Raw genomic sequence first — 20194 nt, 5'->3', positions numbered from 1 at the left:
TGTCTAAAATGAAATGAGATACTAATTCATCCGACTGCCATTCTAATAAATGGGTAGTGACCGATAAATAATTGAAACAACTAAATCATTGAATTCCACCAGATAATGACTGTGTTAGATGCAAAACTAAGACTAATATGAGTTGTATAACTGACTCTTTAAGTCTCTAAATGAACCATGAATCGTCTTTGCTGGCCTTCGCCCCCTCAATGCAGTACCACACTACCTGTGTGCGTGTGTGTGTATTGTCGTTGCAGCAACACTGTTTGTCTACTACTAACGTACAATTGGCTTGAATGCGTACCAGCTTCTGCGAAGGTCACGAAGGTGTGTATCGTCACATGACGCTTGCGATGCGAAGGACGATAAAAATACGCAGCCACCAACCTGACGAGTGTTCTTAATTACTGGCGGCTCATTAACTGAGGTACTTTCTGTGAATAGTTTTTACACCCCCTATTTTGCGGCGGTATCATAAGTTGCACTCTTAAGTACCTCTAGTTGGTACCGTTCAAATACTTTGGAATATTGATCAGACATACTGAATATATACCTACTTTATAAAAGGTTAACTATTTAATCATTCAATAGATTTTGGTTGCTTATTATGCGTAGTAGAATGATTAAAAAAGTTAAAAGGATTACTAATAATAACAATGCTCCTTATTAAAATTTGCAAACAATGCGGGAACTAAAAACTTTAAGGCGAATCTAGTCAAAATAATGCTGCAGAAAATACTATTAAACCCAATTTCTTTTATAATTTATTAATTAATATGCGACACGTTTAAACTAGAAGAGTTTTTGTGATCCTGTTTTGATAAATAACAACTGTTGTTATTGCAATAGTATTGACAGTGAAATTCCTGCAATTGACATTACGTATTTTACTGGCATATTATGTCATCGTAATAGGATTTATGCTTTCCTTATTCCAGGAGCATTCAGTGGGAAATTCATTTTTGTAAAAATCGATTATGTTTACTGACATCGTTTTAGATTTTAGGAAATGTAATTTCCGCTCAAATTTTTCATGGCGGATGCATTTTAGACGTTGGAAATGAATTTTCCCTTTACAATAACCTTGGTATCCAATTTGTCGCATTTACAGTTTATAATTTTTATTTAAAAAGAACTGAAAACTTAATTGAAATTTTAAATATTATGCTTAGGAAAATCAAAAATCTTCATTTAAAAGATTTCCTTTGTTTGTCGAATTTCTGATGTAGTAATTCGCGTTAGCGTAAAGAAAGTCTACATCGCGTACGTACCATACTGTCCTCAAATCTTGTTGGAAAAGACGAAAGTAAAAGCTAAGAATGAAGAAGAGGAAATAAAATGAGAATAAAAATAAGAACAAGCGGAATCAAAAATTAATTCAATCCAGAAAATCAAAGTAATAAAATTGATAAAAAAGGATTGAAATGAGAAGGTATTAGAAAAAGTAGAATTACGGAGAGCGTAATGGAAATCAATGAGAAATAAGCGAAATATGTCAGTAGAACACCACCTCAGACATGAAGAGGGCTACTCGACGATATACTACAATAGAAACAAAACCAAAAGTTAGGAGGGTGTAAAGGTAGTCCTAGATTAGATTACTATTCAAAAATTAGTTAAAGATGTGGATTCGATAAAATTAGGACAATCCACACCTAATTTTCGAGAATCGCGAAGATTGGTGCAGAAGTGTAGAAAGAAGTGAAGGTGCATGTCAAACCTTGAAGTTGATGAATAAAATATGTTGATTATAAGCTGGATGTTTATTGTAAAATATAGAGATTCTTTTCAACATATGAGCTTCTATTTAGATAATCAGTTTTAAGTATTAAAAATATATTTAAATCATCAATGATCTTTTTCTGAGAGCAAAACTTTTAACTAACCCTAAATGTTTTAAACTTATTATCTTATTTTGATAGTTAATCACAGTTTCTCTATAATGATGAAGAGTTTCTAGGTTTTTCTGCCGTGGTCGAATTCTCATTGCAGATGTTTCGCCATGCTTAATAAATGATATCTTCAGTGCTTCACGATGTATGATCGATGTCCTTTCGAGTGTAACCGTTCGAACGAGCAATAAGACCACGTCGGGAACCAAGAACCAAGAACGGTGAACAACAATTAATTTGGTTTACGTGTTGTTTCCTAAGCTATGTCGTCTATTCAGTAGGCCGAAACAGATAGGTACCTTAGTAAGGCATTTGTCTAACATTTGAAATACAACAGTTCATTTTGATATATATATATATATGTAAAATTATGTACTTACCATTGTTCTATTATCGATTTGTCCTAAATGATTATGTCGTCTAGCAATAACGCAGGATATTCGCAGATAAACGTAAAGCATCACAACCATCGGTATGAAGAATGATCCCATGGCAGAAAATATAACGTACCCTGTATTCCTGTTGTACCTACAGGTTTGGTCCTTGTGCCTACCTATTTCGTACCTGAAAAAAAGAATATTAATGTGTACAAATTACTTTCTGTAGAAATGTGATCAGTTAATTTTTATTCGTTTCAGTTTAAGCGATTGGCAACCGAGATATTTGTAGTACAGTCCGCGATCTTCCTGTTTATTGCTTCTTTCAATCACATCTGGTTGTTCTAGGTGAGTGGCGGCTGGCGATATTTTTGATTGGGAAAGGGAAGGGGGTCGTTTGGTGTTCAGCACTAACATAAAATTAATATTGGGTTGTTCGGAAAGTCATTTCGTTTCTTCCCGACAGAGAATTTAATCGTATTCTTTTGCACCTAACTTCACATTTAAGGCGTATAATTTTTATATGCTTTGAGAGCTCATATAGCAAGGCTTGCGTGTGAAAAATTCCAATTAATTCTACGCAGTAGTTTTTGGTTGGTGCCCTTTTAAATATGGAGAGCGATAAGCAGCATTTTCGACATATCTTACTGTTTTACTACAGAAAGGGTAAACATGCTGTTCAAGCCAGAAAGAAATTGACTGATGTGTATGGAGAAGGTGTGTTGACAGTACGCCAGTGCCAGAACTGGTTCGCTAAATTTCGATCCNNTTTGACCGGCGCAAAGTAGAAAAGAACAGCACTAGGCCAGAAAAGGAAGGAGACAACTCTCGGCCAAACTCTTAACCGGTGAGGAGCGTATAATCCGTACAGTACTGCACGGAAAAATTGACTATTTTGTCCACTACAATTGCATTGCTCAAATGTGCTGTTATTGGTATCATTTACTACTGAAAATATCAACGAGATGTTTATTTAAATTTGTAGACATATTAAAGGCTTTGTTTTCGACTCGCACTACTATTCATGATTGAACAAAACTTTTGTCAAGTACTGTATGAAAAAGTATGTTTAATGAACAAAAGTCGAGAGTATAATGAGCTTTTTTTCTCCCTACCTACGATTTTGCCAGCGCGCATCCAAGACATTGGAAGGGGCACATCGCTAGAGAATGTAAGTGAAGTATATTTGTAGTTTGACCGACAATTACAGATGGAAACTACAATATTTTTAAAAATTTTAGTTAAAAGTTTTCATTTGTTGGCTCTTCCAAACCTTAAACAACTCTATTACCAAATTTTTATTGTTTGTTGTATGACCAATATGGGAAGAATTGCAGTAGGTAATAGTTAGCATCAAAAACCGCCGGACTCAATTTTCAAACGAAGCTGCAAAAAGCGAGATGCTAACATGTGGTCCGCCTTTTCAATACTGATAATATACGCAGTTTCCGTAGGGTAACGGTATCATAAACTCAGTTCCTTCAGTCCCTCAAGAAGGTAACCTTGTTACCGAAAATTGCTTCGGATAACTAAAGTGTCGTGTTTCGGCGTTGGGGTTTGAGCTATTTTGTTTGTTCTTCTACAACCGCCAAAGTTTTTCCAACTGAGATGTGAAGGTATATCGGTATATCCTCATTACCTGTAGTTTATTAATACTATAATACTGACGTTAACTATATTGACTATTTGGAATAATTTAAAATCAGTACTATTCTGGCATACATTGTTGCCATTTGTAGATTTCTATTGTATTGTATGCAAAGTATTGTGGAAAAGCACTAAAGAGTATCCTCAACAGGAGATATTTTTACTTTCGGAAGCATCCTACACAGTCATTAAGTGTAGTTTGTGTAATTTTAACGGGCCAGGCAGAGCCCCACAGTGTTGCTATCACGATAGTGCGCGGATAATGGGTTGTAGGTGAGAGGGCGCGTTGGAAGGGAACGATCGATCAACGCCACATACCGTCAAGCGTCAAGTAGTAGATATTTTAGCGTCCAAGGCTGTGGACGCACTCGAAGACTACCATTTGTGAAGTGTGAGAATAATTTCTCCACCCTGATTGCATTTCATCATTGGACAGGGGCTCGAAGACTATAATACAGCGTATGGGTATACCCATTTTTAATTTCGTTATTTTTTGGTTTTAATTTTTATTTTTGATTAGAGTTTCTGTTTTCTTTGATTTTATTTTTATTTGAATTTAAATGTACGTTCTATTTAATAAAATAATTGAAGCTGGGTTTTCCTTTCTGTTATCAAAGAATTCACGACCAAGACTTGCTGGTTTGTTATATAATGATGAAAATATACGAGAGTGGATCGATAAATGTTAGTAAATCGCCATGAAGATGACACTGCTATACCAATTTCATATTTTAATCAGACAGGGTGTTTATGAAATAAGAAGTAAGCTTTGGACCTATGCGCCGAGTTGAGATAAGAACTCAGAAGCTACAACGATGGAGAAAATAACCAATACCGCTTATGGATCGGCTGAAGTAAACATCAACAAACTACTACACATAATGTTTAGAAGTCCAACATGGTCATCATTATCATAAGGTCGTGCTATTTCGCGTGTATTACCTTGGGGGTTGTCTTATATGAAAACCAAGTGTTTCATCCTCTTAGCGGTCCACGCTCACTACTCACAAATGGAGGGTGTACCTTACGTAGAATGTGATCGTTGTATTAACACGGACACACCTGACCTATCATCGACCGCTCAGTGTTAATCTAATCTAACAACTAATAAATAATACATGCGCAAAAAAAATACAAAAGAAATACAACACTGCTGCTGCTAGTTACCGGCGTTGCATGGTCGCATTTTTGTCCAGGGCCGAAATTAGATTTGCCTGTACTTTTAGGTATGTTTTTCTCGAAAATAGTGAACTTTCGGACTTGCCAATAAGTACGTAGATACAACGGGCCGAGTAGCGATGCTGCCACAGGAAAGACGGAGTAGGAATAATTAGTACAGTTTAAATTTTGAAGACCATACAGTTTCTTAAATTTGTCCAGTTTCTGTTTCAAGTTTGCTATTGTTAGTCAATCATAAATAATTTTTGGTTCTCAAAAGCAGTGACTACTTAATAACACAGTCAAAATCTCTTATAACGACACCGAAGGGACTACTCATATTTGGTCGTAAAAACCGATAGTCGTAATAGCCGGTGATGTCGTTATTAAGTACTTAATACCTATTATTGAATGTGTGATTAATATATTCATATATAAAATAAAACTACATTTTATTTATTTTACATAAAACGTATTATAAAAAGACATTACATACATATAATTATCATTTTTCTATATTAATAAAATCTGGAATTTTAGTCTGTTTGGAACACTTCTGACGTGCGTACAGACTTTGTAGCTCACGTTTAATTTTAATGAATGTATCATCATAACTTCCCTGCATATGAAACTGTTCATTAGAATAAAAAAACAATTTTTCGTAATACACTGACAACATTGAGACCATCATTCAATGTTGGCACTGTAAATTGTTCTTCAGTCTCTTCCTGTTCGTCATTTTCCTCTTGAACTTCTTGTACAATATCATCTTCCGTAGTTGGTGTACAAATTGCAATAGAGTTATCTGCATCAATAAACTCCTAAGCTTCAGTGGCAGATAGTCTGAGAATTACAATAGACCNTCTTTCCTATCCTGAGCTAAACTTCGCATTTCCCTAAAACTAGAACAGCCCACATCCTTAACTATTTGCGAAGAGTAATCTAATCTAGGTCTACCTCTACCCCTCCTAACTCCTGTTTCTGCCTCTAAAGAAGACATTACGTACATACAATTATCATTTCTCTATATTAATAAAATCTGGAATTTTAGTCTGTTTGGAACACTTCTGTCGTGCATACAGACTTTGTAGTTCACGTTTAATTTTAATTAATGTATCAACATAATTTCCCTGCATATGAAACTGTTCATTAGAATAAAAAACAATTTTTCGTAATATATTGACAGCATTGAGACAATCATTCAAAGTTGGCACTGCAAATTGTTCTTCAGTCTCTTCCTGTTCGTCATTTTCCTCTTGAACTTCTTGTACAATATCATCTTCCGTAGCTGGTGCACAAACTACAATAGAGTTATCTGCAGCAATAAACTCCTCAGCTTCAGTAGCAGATATTCTGAGAATTACGATAAACCCTAAACTCGACACGTTTTTGTTTACTTTTGTGATATTAATGGTCATTTACTGTACCAGATGTGGATACTGCTATCTATTCAAATGTTTATAATACAGCTGGTCGTTCTAATAGATATAATTCTCCGAAAATATCAGTTAAATGTGGTCGCTTAAAGAGATATCGTAATAAGCAATGTCGTAAAAACCAGTATTTATTGTAAGGCGGTCTAACAGAATTAAGCCTGGACCTATGATTTTGGTCAATATAACCGGTATGTTGTTCTAAACGATGTCGTAATAAACGGTTTTGACTGTATAATTAAAATATAGGTTCATAGATGCCCTCCAACTTTTATATTATTGTGACACAAAGCATATGACTGACATACAAAACTAATAATAGTAGATCGTCAAAAGTTGCATATATCTATATGTCGCAGCTAACCTGAAAAATCTGGTAATTTTAGATAAGGCCTGACAATTAGACACAAAGCAGCGTAGCGCAATGAATTTCTGAACATTTTGACGGAATGCAATGATGTGAGTATAGATAGTCGAAATGTATACCGAAACGAAACCTTCAATGTACCTATTTCAAGAGTAAAAGTTTCATATAAAAAATACCAAGAATAAGAAATATGATGCTTTGACGATACTTTTAATTAGTTGGAATATTGTTTAAATAAATTGCAAAACTAAGAAAACAAGATTTTCAAAGCAATAAATACTACTGATTTAAAAAAGTGTTTTACGTAACAAATGTAGCTGCAAAACCCAATAAGAAAAATTCAATATAATCCCTTATTTCTATTTTTAATAACTAATGATATATTGATCTTACTTTAAAATCATACCTGTAATTATATTTAAAATACACCTACATTTTCAAATGGATGTCTTTTCTAAATCATTTGCTTAGCCAATTTTTTTTGTATACAACAACAAATTTTTTTATTATCTCTACTAGTTGTACTGTGAAGCAAATTTTAAAATTAATCGGTTTTACCAACTTTATTTGTATAAAAATGGATTTAAAAAACGCGTAAAATTTTTGTCATAAATATGAAAATAATTTTAGTCGTACGTCCCTGAAAGTAGAATCATTTGAAAAATAACGAGTTTTTTGCTAATTCAAAAAATAAAGAGAATATTCCAAGACATTTTGGAGCTGATTATAAAATAATCTTTGTTTTATTTTATTTATAGCCAATTCAATTATTGATTTTTCTGATTCACTTCAGTCCCTGAAGAAGGTAACCTTTTTACCGAAAATTGCTTCGGATAACTAAAGTGTCGTGTTTCGGCGTTGGGGTTTGAGCTATTTTGTTTGTTCTTCTACAACCGCCAAAGTTTTTCCAATCTTCATATTTCGTCATGGCTTCCCGGTCATCGGATTTAAACAGGTATCATAAACTCAGTTCCTTCAGTCCCTCAAGAAGGTAACCTTGTTACCGAAAATTGCTTCGGATAACTAAAGTGTTGTGTTTCGGCGTTGGAGTTTGAGCTATTTTGTTTGTTCTTCTAGAACCGCCAAAGTTTTTTCAATCTTCATATTTCGTCATGGCTTCCTGGTCATCGAATTTAAACGGGTATCATAAACTCAGTTCCTTCAGTCCTTCAAGAAGGTAACCTTGTTACCGAAAATTGCTTTGAATAACTAAAGTGTCGTGTTTCGGCGTTGGGGTTTGAGTTATTTTGTTTGTTCTACTACAACCACCAAAGTTTTTCCAGTCTTCATAAATTAGGAGAAAAAATATTCAATAAAAAGCAAAATGGTAAAAATGTAAGTACGTAGAATCAAGTCGCTTGGACTAATTTTGTGGGATTTGTAAGTTGTCATTTTTTACATCTTCCGCAAAATTAAAAAAAAATTGTTTTATGATGTATAGTTCCACAAATAAAAGGATTTTTTCCTTGGGGTATGATTCTGAAACGAGCGAAAGTAAATCTTTCTGCGAAATTGTCATATAATACAGAGCAATCTTGCGCCAACATCTAATAAAAAATCCAACAAGCAGAACTGTTTAAGAATAGGTACTTTTTTAAATAAAATTAATAATAAGAAAGTTTCTCATTTGTAGACGACTTCAGCAAAAACTGCCAAAATTTAAAAACTAATACAAATAAATAAAAAAAGGAATAAACGTGGTTTATTGTCTTTAAATGTTCATAGTGTAGTTCTTCTACATATAATATAATTCTACCGTCGTAAACTGAATGTATAATGGAGTAGATTTTTAAATTCAAAGTACTGAAATAATAATTTTATAGATGATATAAGTTGGAGAAAATGTTAATTTAAACAGATTTGCATACATCTTTAAATGATTGATGGTATACTTAAAATCAACTTTTTACTTAAATTTCAAAGAAGCAATAACTAAAATTTTCAACTTGACTACGTTGAAGATCGATATTTAAGACGGGAACTTCTTCAACTTATATTCTTGATATACCGTTTATTTCGTTCACTAGTTGAACCCGTCAAAATTTGGGCCGATTGGCCGATACATTGCAATCATGGTTGTCCCTACACCATAACTAAATCCAAGCTCTTGGTGTACAGTAGTCGTCCGGAGTGCATAGCAATTAGGAAATACTCTCTCAGCATAATATTATCTGAATCTACATGGCATACCACTTAACACAAGCTAATCAGGGAATCCTCTGTTTAGTGCTAACAATTATCTGTATTTTTACAATTATTTTTATTCAAAAACTTTTCCATTTAGTTGGATCTAGGGTTATTATTCACTTTATTTAGATTTCAAATTTCTTTGTTCAGTTCAACTTCAAACATTTCTTCAAGCATTTTAGGTCATAAATTCCTTTCTTTTATTTGGTTTTACAATATTTTGTGAATAATTTCATTGTCATACAGACAAAATGTACGTGATAAATTCAATAATTCCTGGTAGTATAAATGAGGTTTTTCTGTCACTAATACCTGGCTTATTGTTAGCTCTTTGATACCTGTTTCTAGAACTTTTCTATATCTGGTTGTACTCAACACCCTCTCGTATATGACGGAAATTCCTATATTTATTCACCACCATAATATCTTTCATTTTGACTCCACCCCCTTTCTTAGCTGTTCTCTAGTTTTAAGTAAATTTAATATTCTTAGATAGTATGTAAGAAACATTCTCATTAAACACATCAACCCAATTTAGCTACTAGTTTTATTTAAAACATTGTAGTAGAACGGGAGTTCAGTAATGCAACTTCCGAGTGGTCTCCGGATAATTTGTTATCTCACGACTGCACAAAACACCTCTATCACTATAATCTAACGCAAGCCCAAGATATATAGCACTTCACACACGTGGTTCAGGTTAATTTAACCTAATAGTTCTATTTGCGGATTTTTATCCACAGCAATTACCACTTTCTATCTATGATCCTTCGACGGTATTTAAACATGTCGAACACGTCAAAAGGTTAATGATAATCAACAATTTCGATTAAACGACGGTTTCAATGAGACTATCACTTCAAGCATATCAATCGTGGCACCCTACATTTGTAGATTGAAGATGGAATCTTTAATTGCAGATTGAAACTGTATACTTCGTTTAATTTCTGTAGCGATGTGACCTTCAATTTGACCAGCGCAATGTAGAAAAGAACAGCACTGGGCCAGAAAAGGAAGGAGACAACTCTCGGCCAAACTCTTAACCGGTGAGGAGCGTATAATCCGTACAGTACTGCACGGAAAAATTGACTATTTTGTCCACTACAATTGCATTGCTCAAATGTGCTGTTATTGGTATCATTTACTACTGAAAATATCAACGAGATGTTTATTTAAATTTGTAGACATATTAAAGGCTTTGTTTTCGACTCGCACTACTATTCATGATTGAACAAAACTTTTGTCAAGTACTGTATGAAAAAGTATGTTTAATGAACAAAAGTCGAGAGTATAATGAGCTTTTTTTCTCCCTACCTACGATTTTGCCAGCGCGCATCCAAGACATTGGAAGGGGCACATCGCTAGAGAATGTAAGTGAAGTATATTTGTAGTTTGACCGACAATTACAGATGGAAACTACAATATTTTTAAAAATTTTAGTTAAAAGTTTTCATTTGTTGGCTCTTCCAAACCTTAAACAACTCTATTACCAAATTTTTATTGTTTGTTGTATGACCAATATGGGAAGAATTGCAGTAGGTAATAGTTAGCATCAAAAACCGCCGGACTCAATTTTCAAACGAAGCTGCAAAAAGCGAGATGCTAACATGTGGTCCGCCTTTTCAATACTGATAATATACGCAGTTTCCGTAGGGTAACAGTGAGTATTCGTTGATTATGTAATAACCAACCAATCAACATATGTTGGTGGTTGACTAATTAATATCTATATTATAATTTACATGGCTTTCTGTAAACATTAAACTAAATTTAATTTGAGTATAAGCTTCACTGTATGCAGGTAATTAAATTGCGAATCATGATTTATCCCGATAGAAATTGTATGGTTTCATGTAACATTTGCATATCAATGCTCTGTTGTCGAGTCTACTCCTTTGTATATAAGAAATAATAGGAAGGAGTTTCTGTTAAAGTTGCTTTATAATAGTATTCCCTTTTGAATTCCCTTTGCTTGTAGTTCGTTTAGTGGTTTGTGTATTAAAATTAATTTTAGAGGGTAAACGGGATAAAAAGAAATGTTTAAGATCGAGTGAAGTGATAGAAGAGGAATTATGCTACCAATGTTAACCGGAATTTAATTAACTCCGACCATTTTAGTATCTAAATTGTTTCTGATTCTGCCATTAACATTCCTTGATTTCAAGCTTATTTGGATGTTTCAAAATTTATGAAGTTATTCATTTCACCTCATTAACCTTTTGAAATGAGCGTAGGAGGAGAGTAGGTGTCTGTATTCTAAATGTAGGCCTGTAATACAAGAAATTATAAATTCTGTCTTTTAAAATGCCAATCATATGCATCTAAAATTTCTCTAACGCATACAGCTAGCATATTCAGATTTTCATCTAGTGGAAATCAGTTACTTTTCATGAGATTATTACTGCAGGTGCTAACTAGGTGCATTAGTGAATTGTCAAAAGGTTAGCATCCACAAAAATACCTCATTACTAAATTATGATTTCGCAAACCTTAAACTAATCATCAAATTATCAGATTATGTTTCAGGTATTATTTAAGTGAAGTACAGTTATTATGGCACTTTCCATGAGCATACGCAATATGAAAGAAAGAATGGTGTGTATATTTATGTACACGCGCCTTGGAAGTTATACTACTATTTACATATTTATATAACACACAATAATTATATATCTACATATTCAAACAACGTTTTCGATTACATATTTAAATAATATTACCGTGCGGTGTTGCCCCTGTTGGTCGGGATGCGTATTCAACGGCGACCACCGCTTGAAGTAAAATTTAAATGATTGTATGGCTTTAATTAAAATTGAACAGTTCAAAGAAACAAAGAAATGCGAAGTGGTCAGTATTATGTCGAAATTGCCAGACGCAGATCGAGATTTCGATCTTATTGGATCTCATCAGCACGTCACAGATAGTTTTAATAGAACACAGACCAACTCTACCTGCTGCCTTAACATAGCGCGTTTTATGAAATCCTTCAAAATTCAGTTCAGCCAGTAGATATCTATCTATTTAAATAGACCTGGTTGAGCATAATGAATTTTCGTTGTACTACAGATGGCGTTTACCGCATGGTTTGTAGAATTTCATAAAACGCTCCGTGTTAAGGCAGCAGGTAGAGTTGGTATGTGCCTGCGACGCGCTGATGATATCCAATAAGATCGAAATCGCGATTTGCGTCTGGCAGTTTCGACAGAGTACTGACAACTTCCTTTGTTAGATTTTTTTTGGTAACGAGCCTATCACGTAGTGGCGAGCTACGCCGTGGATTCAGTTCAGCAAGTAGATATCCATCTATTTAAATGGACCTTGTTGAGCATAATGAATTCCACTAAATCTAGCATTGTATTACAAATGACGTTTACCGTGCCATTTATAAGATTTCAGTTCAAAGAAAAGTTCAGTACAACACAGCAATTCCAAGTTGTTTGTAGTTTCGGTTCAACTTAAGAACAATATTCATTCTGATCTCAAAGTAGGTCAATGATGACCCTAATCAGGCCAAACCTTTGCAATGCTCTTTTTCTAAAAAAGGTGTCTTAGTTAATGCCAAATTATTATTTTCACTTTTCAACATCATTTTCTCTTTTAGTAACGGTGTAATGCTAGTAACCCATCCATCAAATAAACACATCTTCACCACCTGATGGTACAACATTTAACTTCAACCAGGAGCAAATTTACATGAGATTAGCTCACGTAGATGGTAATAATGCTTTTTAAAATTGTAGATAGATATAAATAAATAAATATAAAATATAAAAGAAATTACGGTGTGGTTTACTACTTGTAGTGCGAAAGTGAATTTCTGTCGTGGCGTAGGTATCACTGATATGAAATACGCACAGATATCAACATCAGTGTTGACCAAAAATTGTTGGCGTGTGTTTCTGTCAGTAAGGGAAAGGCAGGATTGAGTAGGGTGGATATCACTCGTTGGCACTAATGAACTCTTTTGTGGTTTTCTGACCACATTGTGTATGGTACTGAAGTGTTGTATTTGTTCTACGATAGTTGTTTGCGCCCTTTGCGGTAAATACTGCGTGAGCTAGAGTGTGATCAGAAACCAGAAAATCTTATCATTTGTTGGTTCATACTATTGAAATCGATTGTGATTCCTTGAGCCTATGAGTCTATCCATCAACTTTTGTTGTTTCGTCTAGGTCTTTCATATGTAGATGCAAGAATTGCTTTGATGCGTGGTGAGAGTCAACTTGATGAAATGGCACGTAACAAACTGCTAGGGATTGTGGCGCCTCCAGCTACATAGATGATGTGGGAATTATGACGGTATTTTGTTGCCCAGTTCTTCACCCTGAAACAGTTGCTTCGTATGCGCTTCTTTTGTGAAACAGTTTGACGTATTGGTTCTGCTTTAATTGTGGTATAAGGCTCTTCTGCCAGAGGATTACCGAAGATGTTTCGTGCATCTGCAGTATGAAGGGAATGAAAATTTCCCAGTATGTATCCAAACTTTGCAGTGATTGCAGAAGCCTGAAAACTATGTTCTACCATGCAGAACCATAGTTATAAATTTGATAGGGCGAAAGGGGTAATTTGACCGTTCTGGGGCGACAGGCTTCCCTTTTGTTGATCTAATGCCGAAGACGATATTGGTATGTTCTGTACAAGGCTCACAGGATACTGACGGGGCGTTTATTTCGGTGCTGTCGCGCATTAATCACGCATGTCGGTGAACCAATGAGGTTGTTAAGGTGACTCTTACAATAACTTGTGGTTGTAGGACTACAGATCTAAAGATTCTGGTTGTATGATCATGGGTACATTTGTAGTACCACTGAAGAGTGATGAAGAGAGTTGAGTACCTTTTGCAAGACTGATCTATTGATAGTATTTACAGACAATTCATACGTAATTCTAAAATGTAGCGTCGTGCTACAGATGGCGTTTACTGCACAATTTGTAGTATTTTCTAAAACGCACTGTTAAGACAGCAGGTAAAAGTTGTTCTGTGTTCTGTCGGAGCTGCCATCGACGCGCTGATGAGATCCAAAAAGATCGAAATCGCGATCCGCGTCTGGCAGTTTCGACAGAATACAGACCACTTCGAATTATTTAATTCATAGTAAAATTATTTGCACAGATTAATTTGGAATTATGGCCTAGTTATGTCGTTTCATCGGTGCTCGAATATATATTTATAAGTATGCATATACAATGTCAATTGTTTCTGTGCATGCTGTTGAGAGTCGATGTATTGCTACTTAGTCACTTCACCATTTACATATTTATTACATGTGGGTTATTTTTTAAATGTGATGTTTGTTTCATTAGTCAGTAAAATTTACAACATTTGAAACTTCACTTCAGAAAGTGAAGAACAAATCAAAATTTGTTTGAGTGGATTCATGGAAGTAAAAAACCTACACACAAAGCACATACATATGTGTATGTACAATGTGAGCTATGTAGATAGATACTTTACGTTTCCTTCAATCATTTCATTTTAACGATAACGACTTGCAAACTCACTTGATCGAGGTCGTCTTAAATTATCTACATGTGGATACTTGATGTACACACATGCATATGTATATACGTAGCTAATAACCTGCAAATTACTAAAGGTTCGAACAAATATTTACTTTCACGCATTATTGACTTTCATCAGGCAAGTTATACTATCCATAAAAAGGATAAAATGAAATGCTAGTTCTTTTTTGGAAATTTCCTTATCATTCCTTGATAATAATATTTATTTTTCAAATTAATCAGTAAATTAACATGAAATACTTCTATAAATAGAACGTGTCGTAATTGTTTGTGACAGGGGTGGATGACATCGAAGAGCAACACAGTGCATTAATTAACAGATAAGCGTAGTTACCCCGCTCTTATGAACAAATCGTCTGTTTATTGAAAAGGAAAGAAACAGAAACAGTCTGTATCACCGACGTTTTAGAAAGAGATGCGATAACTGATTGAAATTAATCGAAATCACTAGTTTTGGATCGCAATTACGATCTTACTAGTTCTCATATGAAAAATCAGAAATATGCCAATATAAAAGTTGATAAGTTTGTTGGTCATAAAACTCATACCGACGTTTTGTACTTTGTTACGAGGCCTTTTCGTTGTAGGTAGTTAAATTATATTGGAACAACTTTAGCCAACTTTAACCATCAAAACATGCAATTTTGAGTGAGCGTCTTTTTTTATGAATATTAAGATAGCGTTGAGGAAATACAATTCATACGGGTTTCAGAATAACACCTACAGAACTAAAGTAAATTATAACATAGCAGGAAACGAAACGATGTTGTCTTTAAAAGCAGAAAGTTCACCCTCCCTTAGGAAAGAAGTCTTTTTTAATTATTTTGAAGTCACGAAAAAGTAAATTTCATTAGCTAGCATCTAATATGAACAATTTATACGAGTTCTGAATGAGCTGGAGATAGAGAAGCATTTGCATTTGCATTTGCAATTTCCTTACAATTCCGTTAAACAATTATCAGGCAGGCAAGCTGTTGCATTGCAATCATGGACATACACTAATTGACTGAGCATTTTTATGGAGAGGTTGCTATGCAGTGGAGTGACATTCCCTGTTTTTCTTACAACTGTTAATGGTCCTAATATATTCCGTACCTACATTAAGACGAAATTATATTCAATCTTTGAAGTTAATAACTGCTTAGGTAGATTAATTAGAATGAGAAATTTCCATTAGCTATTCTTTTTAAGGCGTAGATAGCGTTGTGGATTTTTTAATCAATTTTTTTATTTGCATCATTCTTCAATTCAACACAAGAAAATATTAAGAAAACATCCCTTATTTTTGATATGATCCACTGCTAGGGATAGAGCAATTCATTGGTAGCTTCTTTATATTCATAATTGCGTGAAATCCAACATGGGAGTCAAGGGAGGAGCCACTTTTTTAACTAATCCATCTAGAATTTTAAACTAAATCCAAATATATCGTAGTACATAGTTGTTGATTTACTTTAAGAAGATCCTGTTATGAGCAGATTTGCTATTTCCAAATTTGTAGTTATGTTAAAAGTGAAATACTCCAAATCGAAAGGGCATTATAAAGTGATTGAATGATAGACAGTTTGCGCATTTAGCAAGAGATTTGCTAAATCCCAACTTTCACAGGATTTACGAATTTCCACAAATCGTTTCATGTATTCACACAATTTCCTAAAGCTGTTTCTACCCGATTACTATTTTCATTAACATGGAAAAATTGATTTAGCATTATACATGTAAAATTTTAAGGAACTAACTTGATGTAGGTACAGATATATCATTTAGGAAATGATTACAGAATTATGAGACTAAATACAACGCATTTGGTCTCGTATTACTATAAATGAAAATAAAACAGTCTTCTTACGGTACCAACTTTTTGCGTCTAGAATGAAGTTATTTTTAGAAATTAGCTATTGTTTTGCATTTATGTTGAATGCTATGCTTATATCTGAGAGTTAAAAATAATATTCATGTTTTTGCCATTTTTAAGACATCATCCAGATGCAAACCTACTTTAAATTTCATTGAAAGTGCCTATATTATGTATCTCTAGTACCTACACCTATAAATTAGTTATATTTTCGTATCAGAATATTATTAGAATATAAATAAAACTACAATCAATATAAATACAGAATAAACATGATATTTAAAAACAATGAGAAAATATAGATCAACTGGCTTTACATACTAGTTATGCGGCTGCAGGTAATTAACATTTTCTAAATAAAATTGCTAACAGAATATGATTGTACATTAAAATGTATACAATAGAAAATAGTGTAATAAATTAAGAATTAATAAAGTATTAAAATTTACCAACTGAAGGTTAGAGGTAATTCAAAATCTAATGGACTATGACCTTGCGCATTTACAGTTTATCTGGAACTCCGTCGCTGATTATAAAGTTAGGAATAAACACAGTTAACAGTGAAGTCAACCTCTCTGATTTTCACATAATTTTTGTCATATTAGGCATTTTGGTTTCACCAGTTTTGAAAGTCGAGAAAGACTATATTTCCTCACATTGTTCTTCAGTTTTCCAGTGGCCGACTTCTTGCTATATTGAAAGGAGAATGAAATAAATGTCACCAGAACTTTGGCTGGATTTTGATGCGAATTAGTTCCATTAATTAATACATCGCTTTAAATATGTACCTATTTCAATTACTACTCAATTAGAAAGTAAATATGTCTAAGAATTTAGTTACCCGTTATCCAAAACAGCTCTGTTGTCTTAGTCGCCCAGCCGTTTTACAAAATACAACCCGATAAATCTAAGAAAAGCAATGTTATCTTCATGCAAAGCCAGCGCGGAAATAAGAAAGGATGTATTTGGATAAAAATAAAAGCATTCAGATACACTTTTCCTAAAGCATTCCAACACACTATCCGTATACTACCCAGCTCTGCTAGTTTATATCTACAGGATCCGTTCCATAATTAATGAGCTCTATTTTTGCTGACGCGAGTTTACATCAAGTAATCAAACTCAATCGAGCTCATTTGGCTCCTAAACCAAGGACTTGTGCTTTTGTAAACCTCGTTGTCTAGAGGGGTGACATGAGATGGAGAGTTCGATAGAAAATGATTGGGCAAACTTTCTACAAAATCATTTTTAATATGCCTAAAGAGGCGTTTGGGGATTCGTGTTTGCCCGAATGGCACACCACGTCCCAAGAAAGCTCGCATGAACAAATCCAAAAAAAAGACCATATTCACCGTCTTTTTTGGAGTGGAAGGGATCATTTACTATGAGTTTGTGCCACCTACACAGACCGCGAATGCTGCCTACTACTTGGAGGTTCGAACAAAGCTAAAAGACAACTGGAATATTCCCCACGACAACGCAACTTGCCACATTGCTTCCGTCGTGAACGATTACTTGACCCGGATCAACATTGCGGTGGTGCCCCAGCCTGCGTACAGCCCGCATTTATCCCGTGTGGAAATTTCCGTCTTTCCTTGCTTGAAAGCAGTCCTGAAAGGCATGAATACGACTCGATGGAGATCGTGCAAACAAATGTCACAGCAATGCTTACAGACATCCCGAAACAGGTCAACGCTGACGCTTTCAAAACAAGGAAAAGTAGCTTACAAAAGTGCATCGACGCAGAAGGTGCAAATTTTGAGGAATATTGGTCAGTTGTACCAATTTNTGCCGACCTTGGAAGTTCAACAAATTTTATTGACCATTGTGTCGAGTGACAATTCTAATATTCAGTTTCTTCTATTCAAACACGAACACCCCAATAAAGTTCAATTGGGTTTTCTCTTGGGTCTGTTTCCCAGAAGTCAAGGCAAACGGCAGACTTCCGAAGACGCGTTGCACGTGTGTCGGTACCAAGTACCGGTTAATGCCCTTCTGGTACTCCCTCTATTTTTCTACCCCTCTGTATCTCTGTCTTCATTTCATAACAAATCACGTTCTTCTACTTTTTCTCCAACCAATCAACCTTTTCCAATTTGAATTTAATTCCACCCCTAAACTATTTCCTCCTCTTTTCCATTTTTTCTAATTTCAGAACTTCAGTCATTTTCAGACAGTTGCAATTTGGCCTTCACTTCAATCATTCGCTCTATCGGTTCGTTTTCTATTTTCATTAATTTCGAGTTTTATACAGTCCACTCTACATAGTTTTTTTTGTTATCCATTGGTTTTTGTTAAAGTGTTGTTAATCCTTAGTTAAGTGTTGTTAATAAATAGTTAAATCCAAGTGGTTTTATATCAACAAATTACATTTGCGTAATACCTAAAACTGGCCTCTACAGCTACATAAAAGTCGTCAAACTACGGCGACAACAATATAAATAAATGCATATAGTTTATAAAAAGAGCATTTAAATAAATTAATTAAAACTAAAAAATTCATTACAATATTATTTAACTCACCAGCCAAACATAGGGGGGCATGTAATGAGGACTGAGCTGCACCAAACTACCAAAATCATGCCGAAAGCAAGCCGTTTCGATCTTCTTCTTCTTGAATAAGTTAATGGTTGGGTCACTGCTAAATATCTGTCCACACTTATTGCACATAAACTTAAAATAGATGCCGTGCATAACAGTATATCCAACGATACCCATATGTCGCATAATAGCCAACCGAACACCCACGATCCTGAAATGAAAAATTTTTGATTTAATTTGGAATTGCGGCAGTGTCCTATTTTCGAAGAATATTTTTAGTAATAAATTACAAAGGAATATGAATCACCAGAACGCTTCATTGAAAGTTCAATTCAATTAAAAGCTTGACAATATTAATTTCAGTAATATAAGCAACAGCGACAAATTGAAAATGGCGCAAAAGGCTGTGTTGGATACACGGCCGGAATTGATAGTACGTGACAACATGTACCTTTTCATTTTAGCATGGATGTTCCTTCACCCTTTTCCTTATTTTAATGAGACTTTAATTTTTTATTTGACATAAGAGCGAGAAAGAAACAAACTCACTGAAATGGAGAAAAGGGTGCTCATTACCATGCCTCATTTAGAATAGACGAATATCTACTAGATCAGGAGTAATTGAAAATAAATCGGAAAACGTCAATCTCGAATTTGTGCTCCAAATATTTTTTTTAACATTATCGAAAATCTAATTAAACGTCGTTATATCCCTGCCGAAAACTTGAACATTTGTATTTCTATACAAAGTCAAACCAACTTCATTTAGGGCTGTTGTCTATGAAGCCGACCAATAAAGTCGGGACGACAACAATCGGGTGATGAGGATCGCGTACGTATAGGGTGTAACTGAAATAAGTGCGGAATTTGCAGGAACTATACAACAAGCAAATTAAGTAAATTTTGCAGGTCCGCATGTTCACGGTTTTTGAGAAAAACCTATCTGAAAGTACAGGCAGGGAACAGTATGGCACTGGTAGACAAATATTACAATGTAACGTCGCATTCAATCAGCTAGTAATTTAGATTTATCAGTTATTGACACCAGGTCAGTAAATCAGTTGTTTACACGTTTGAAACATATTTTTTATATTTTAGTCATAATTGTATATTTCTTTATTTGTAGGTATATATGTTTATTTGTATATTTATTTCTTTGCTTATTTGTAGGTATATTGTGCATTTGCACATTTGTTTCTTTGTTTATTAGTATC

General features: G+C 34.3%; 1 protein-coding gene across 1 annotated transcript in view; it reads right to left on the bottom strand.

Annotated features, from left to right (window-relative positions):
* The window catches only part of LOC112905448 (alpha-1A adrenergic receptor-like), a gene marked incomplete at its 5' end in the record, with an annotated part of 29583 nt that extends 10392 nt beyond the window's left edge, over window positions 1-19191 (bottom strand). Inside the window, 2 exons of the mRNA XM_025977921.1 lie at window positions 2273-2456; window positions 18963-19191. Of these exons, the coding sequence (XP_025833706.1) occupies window positions 2273-2456; window positions 18963-19191 (413 nt within the window). The remainder of the gene's footprint in view (window positions 1-2272; window positions 2457-18962) is intronic.
* Between the last annotated feature and the right edge of the window lie 1003 nt (window positions 19192-20194).

The sequence above is a fragment of the Agrilus planipennis genome, unplaced genomic scaffold, assembly GCF_000699045.2.
Source record: "Agrilus planipennis isolate EAB-ADULT unplaced genomic scaffold, Apla_2.0 scaffold452, whole genome shotgun sequence".
Taxonomy (NCBI): domain Eukaryota; kingdom Metazoa; phylum Arthropoda; class Insecta; order Coleoptera; family Buprestidae; genus Agrilus; species Agrilus planipennis.
This window is presented reverse-complemented; position numbering and strand designations above follow the sequence as displayed.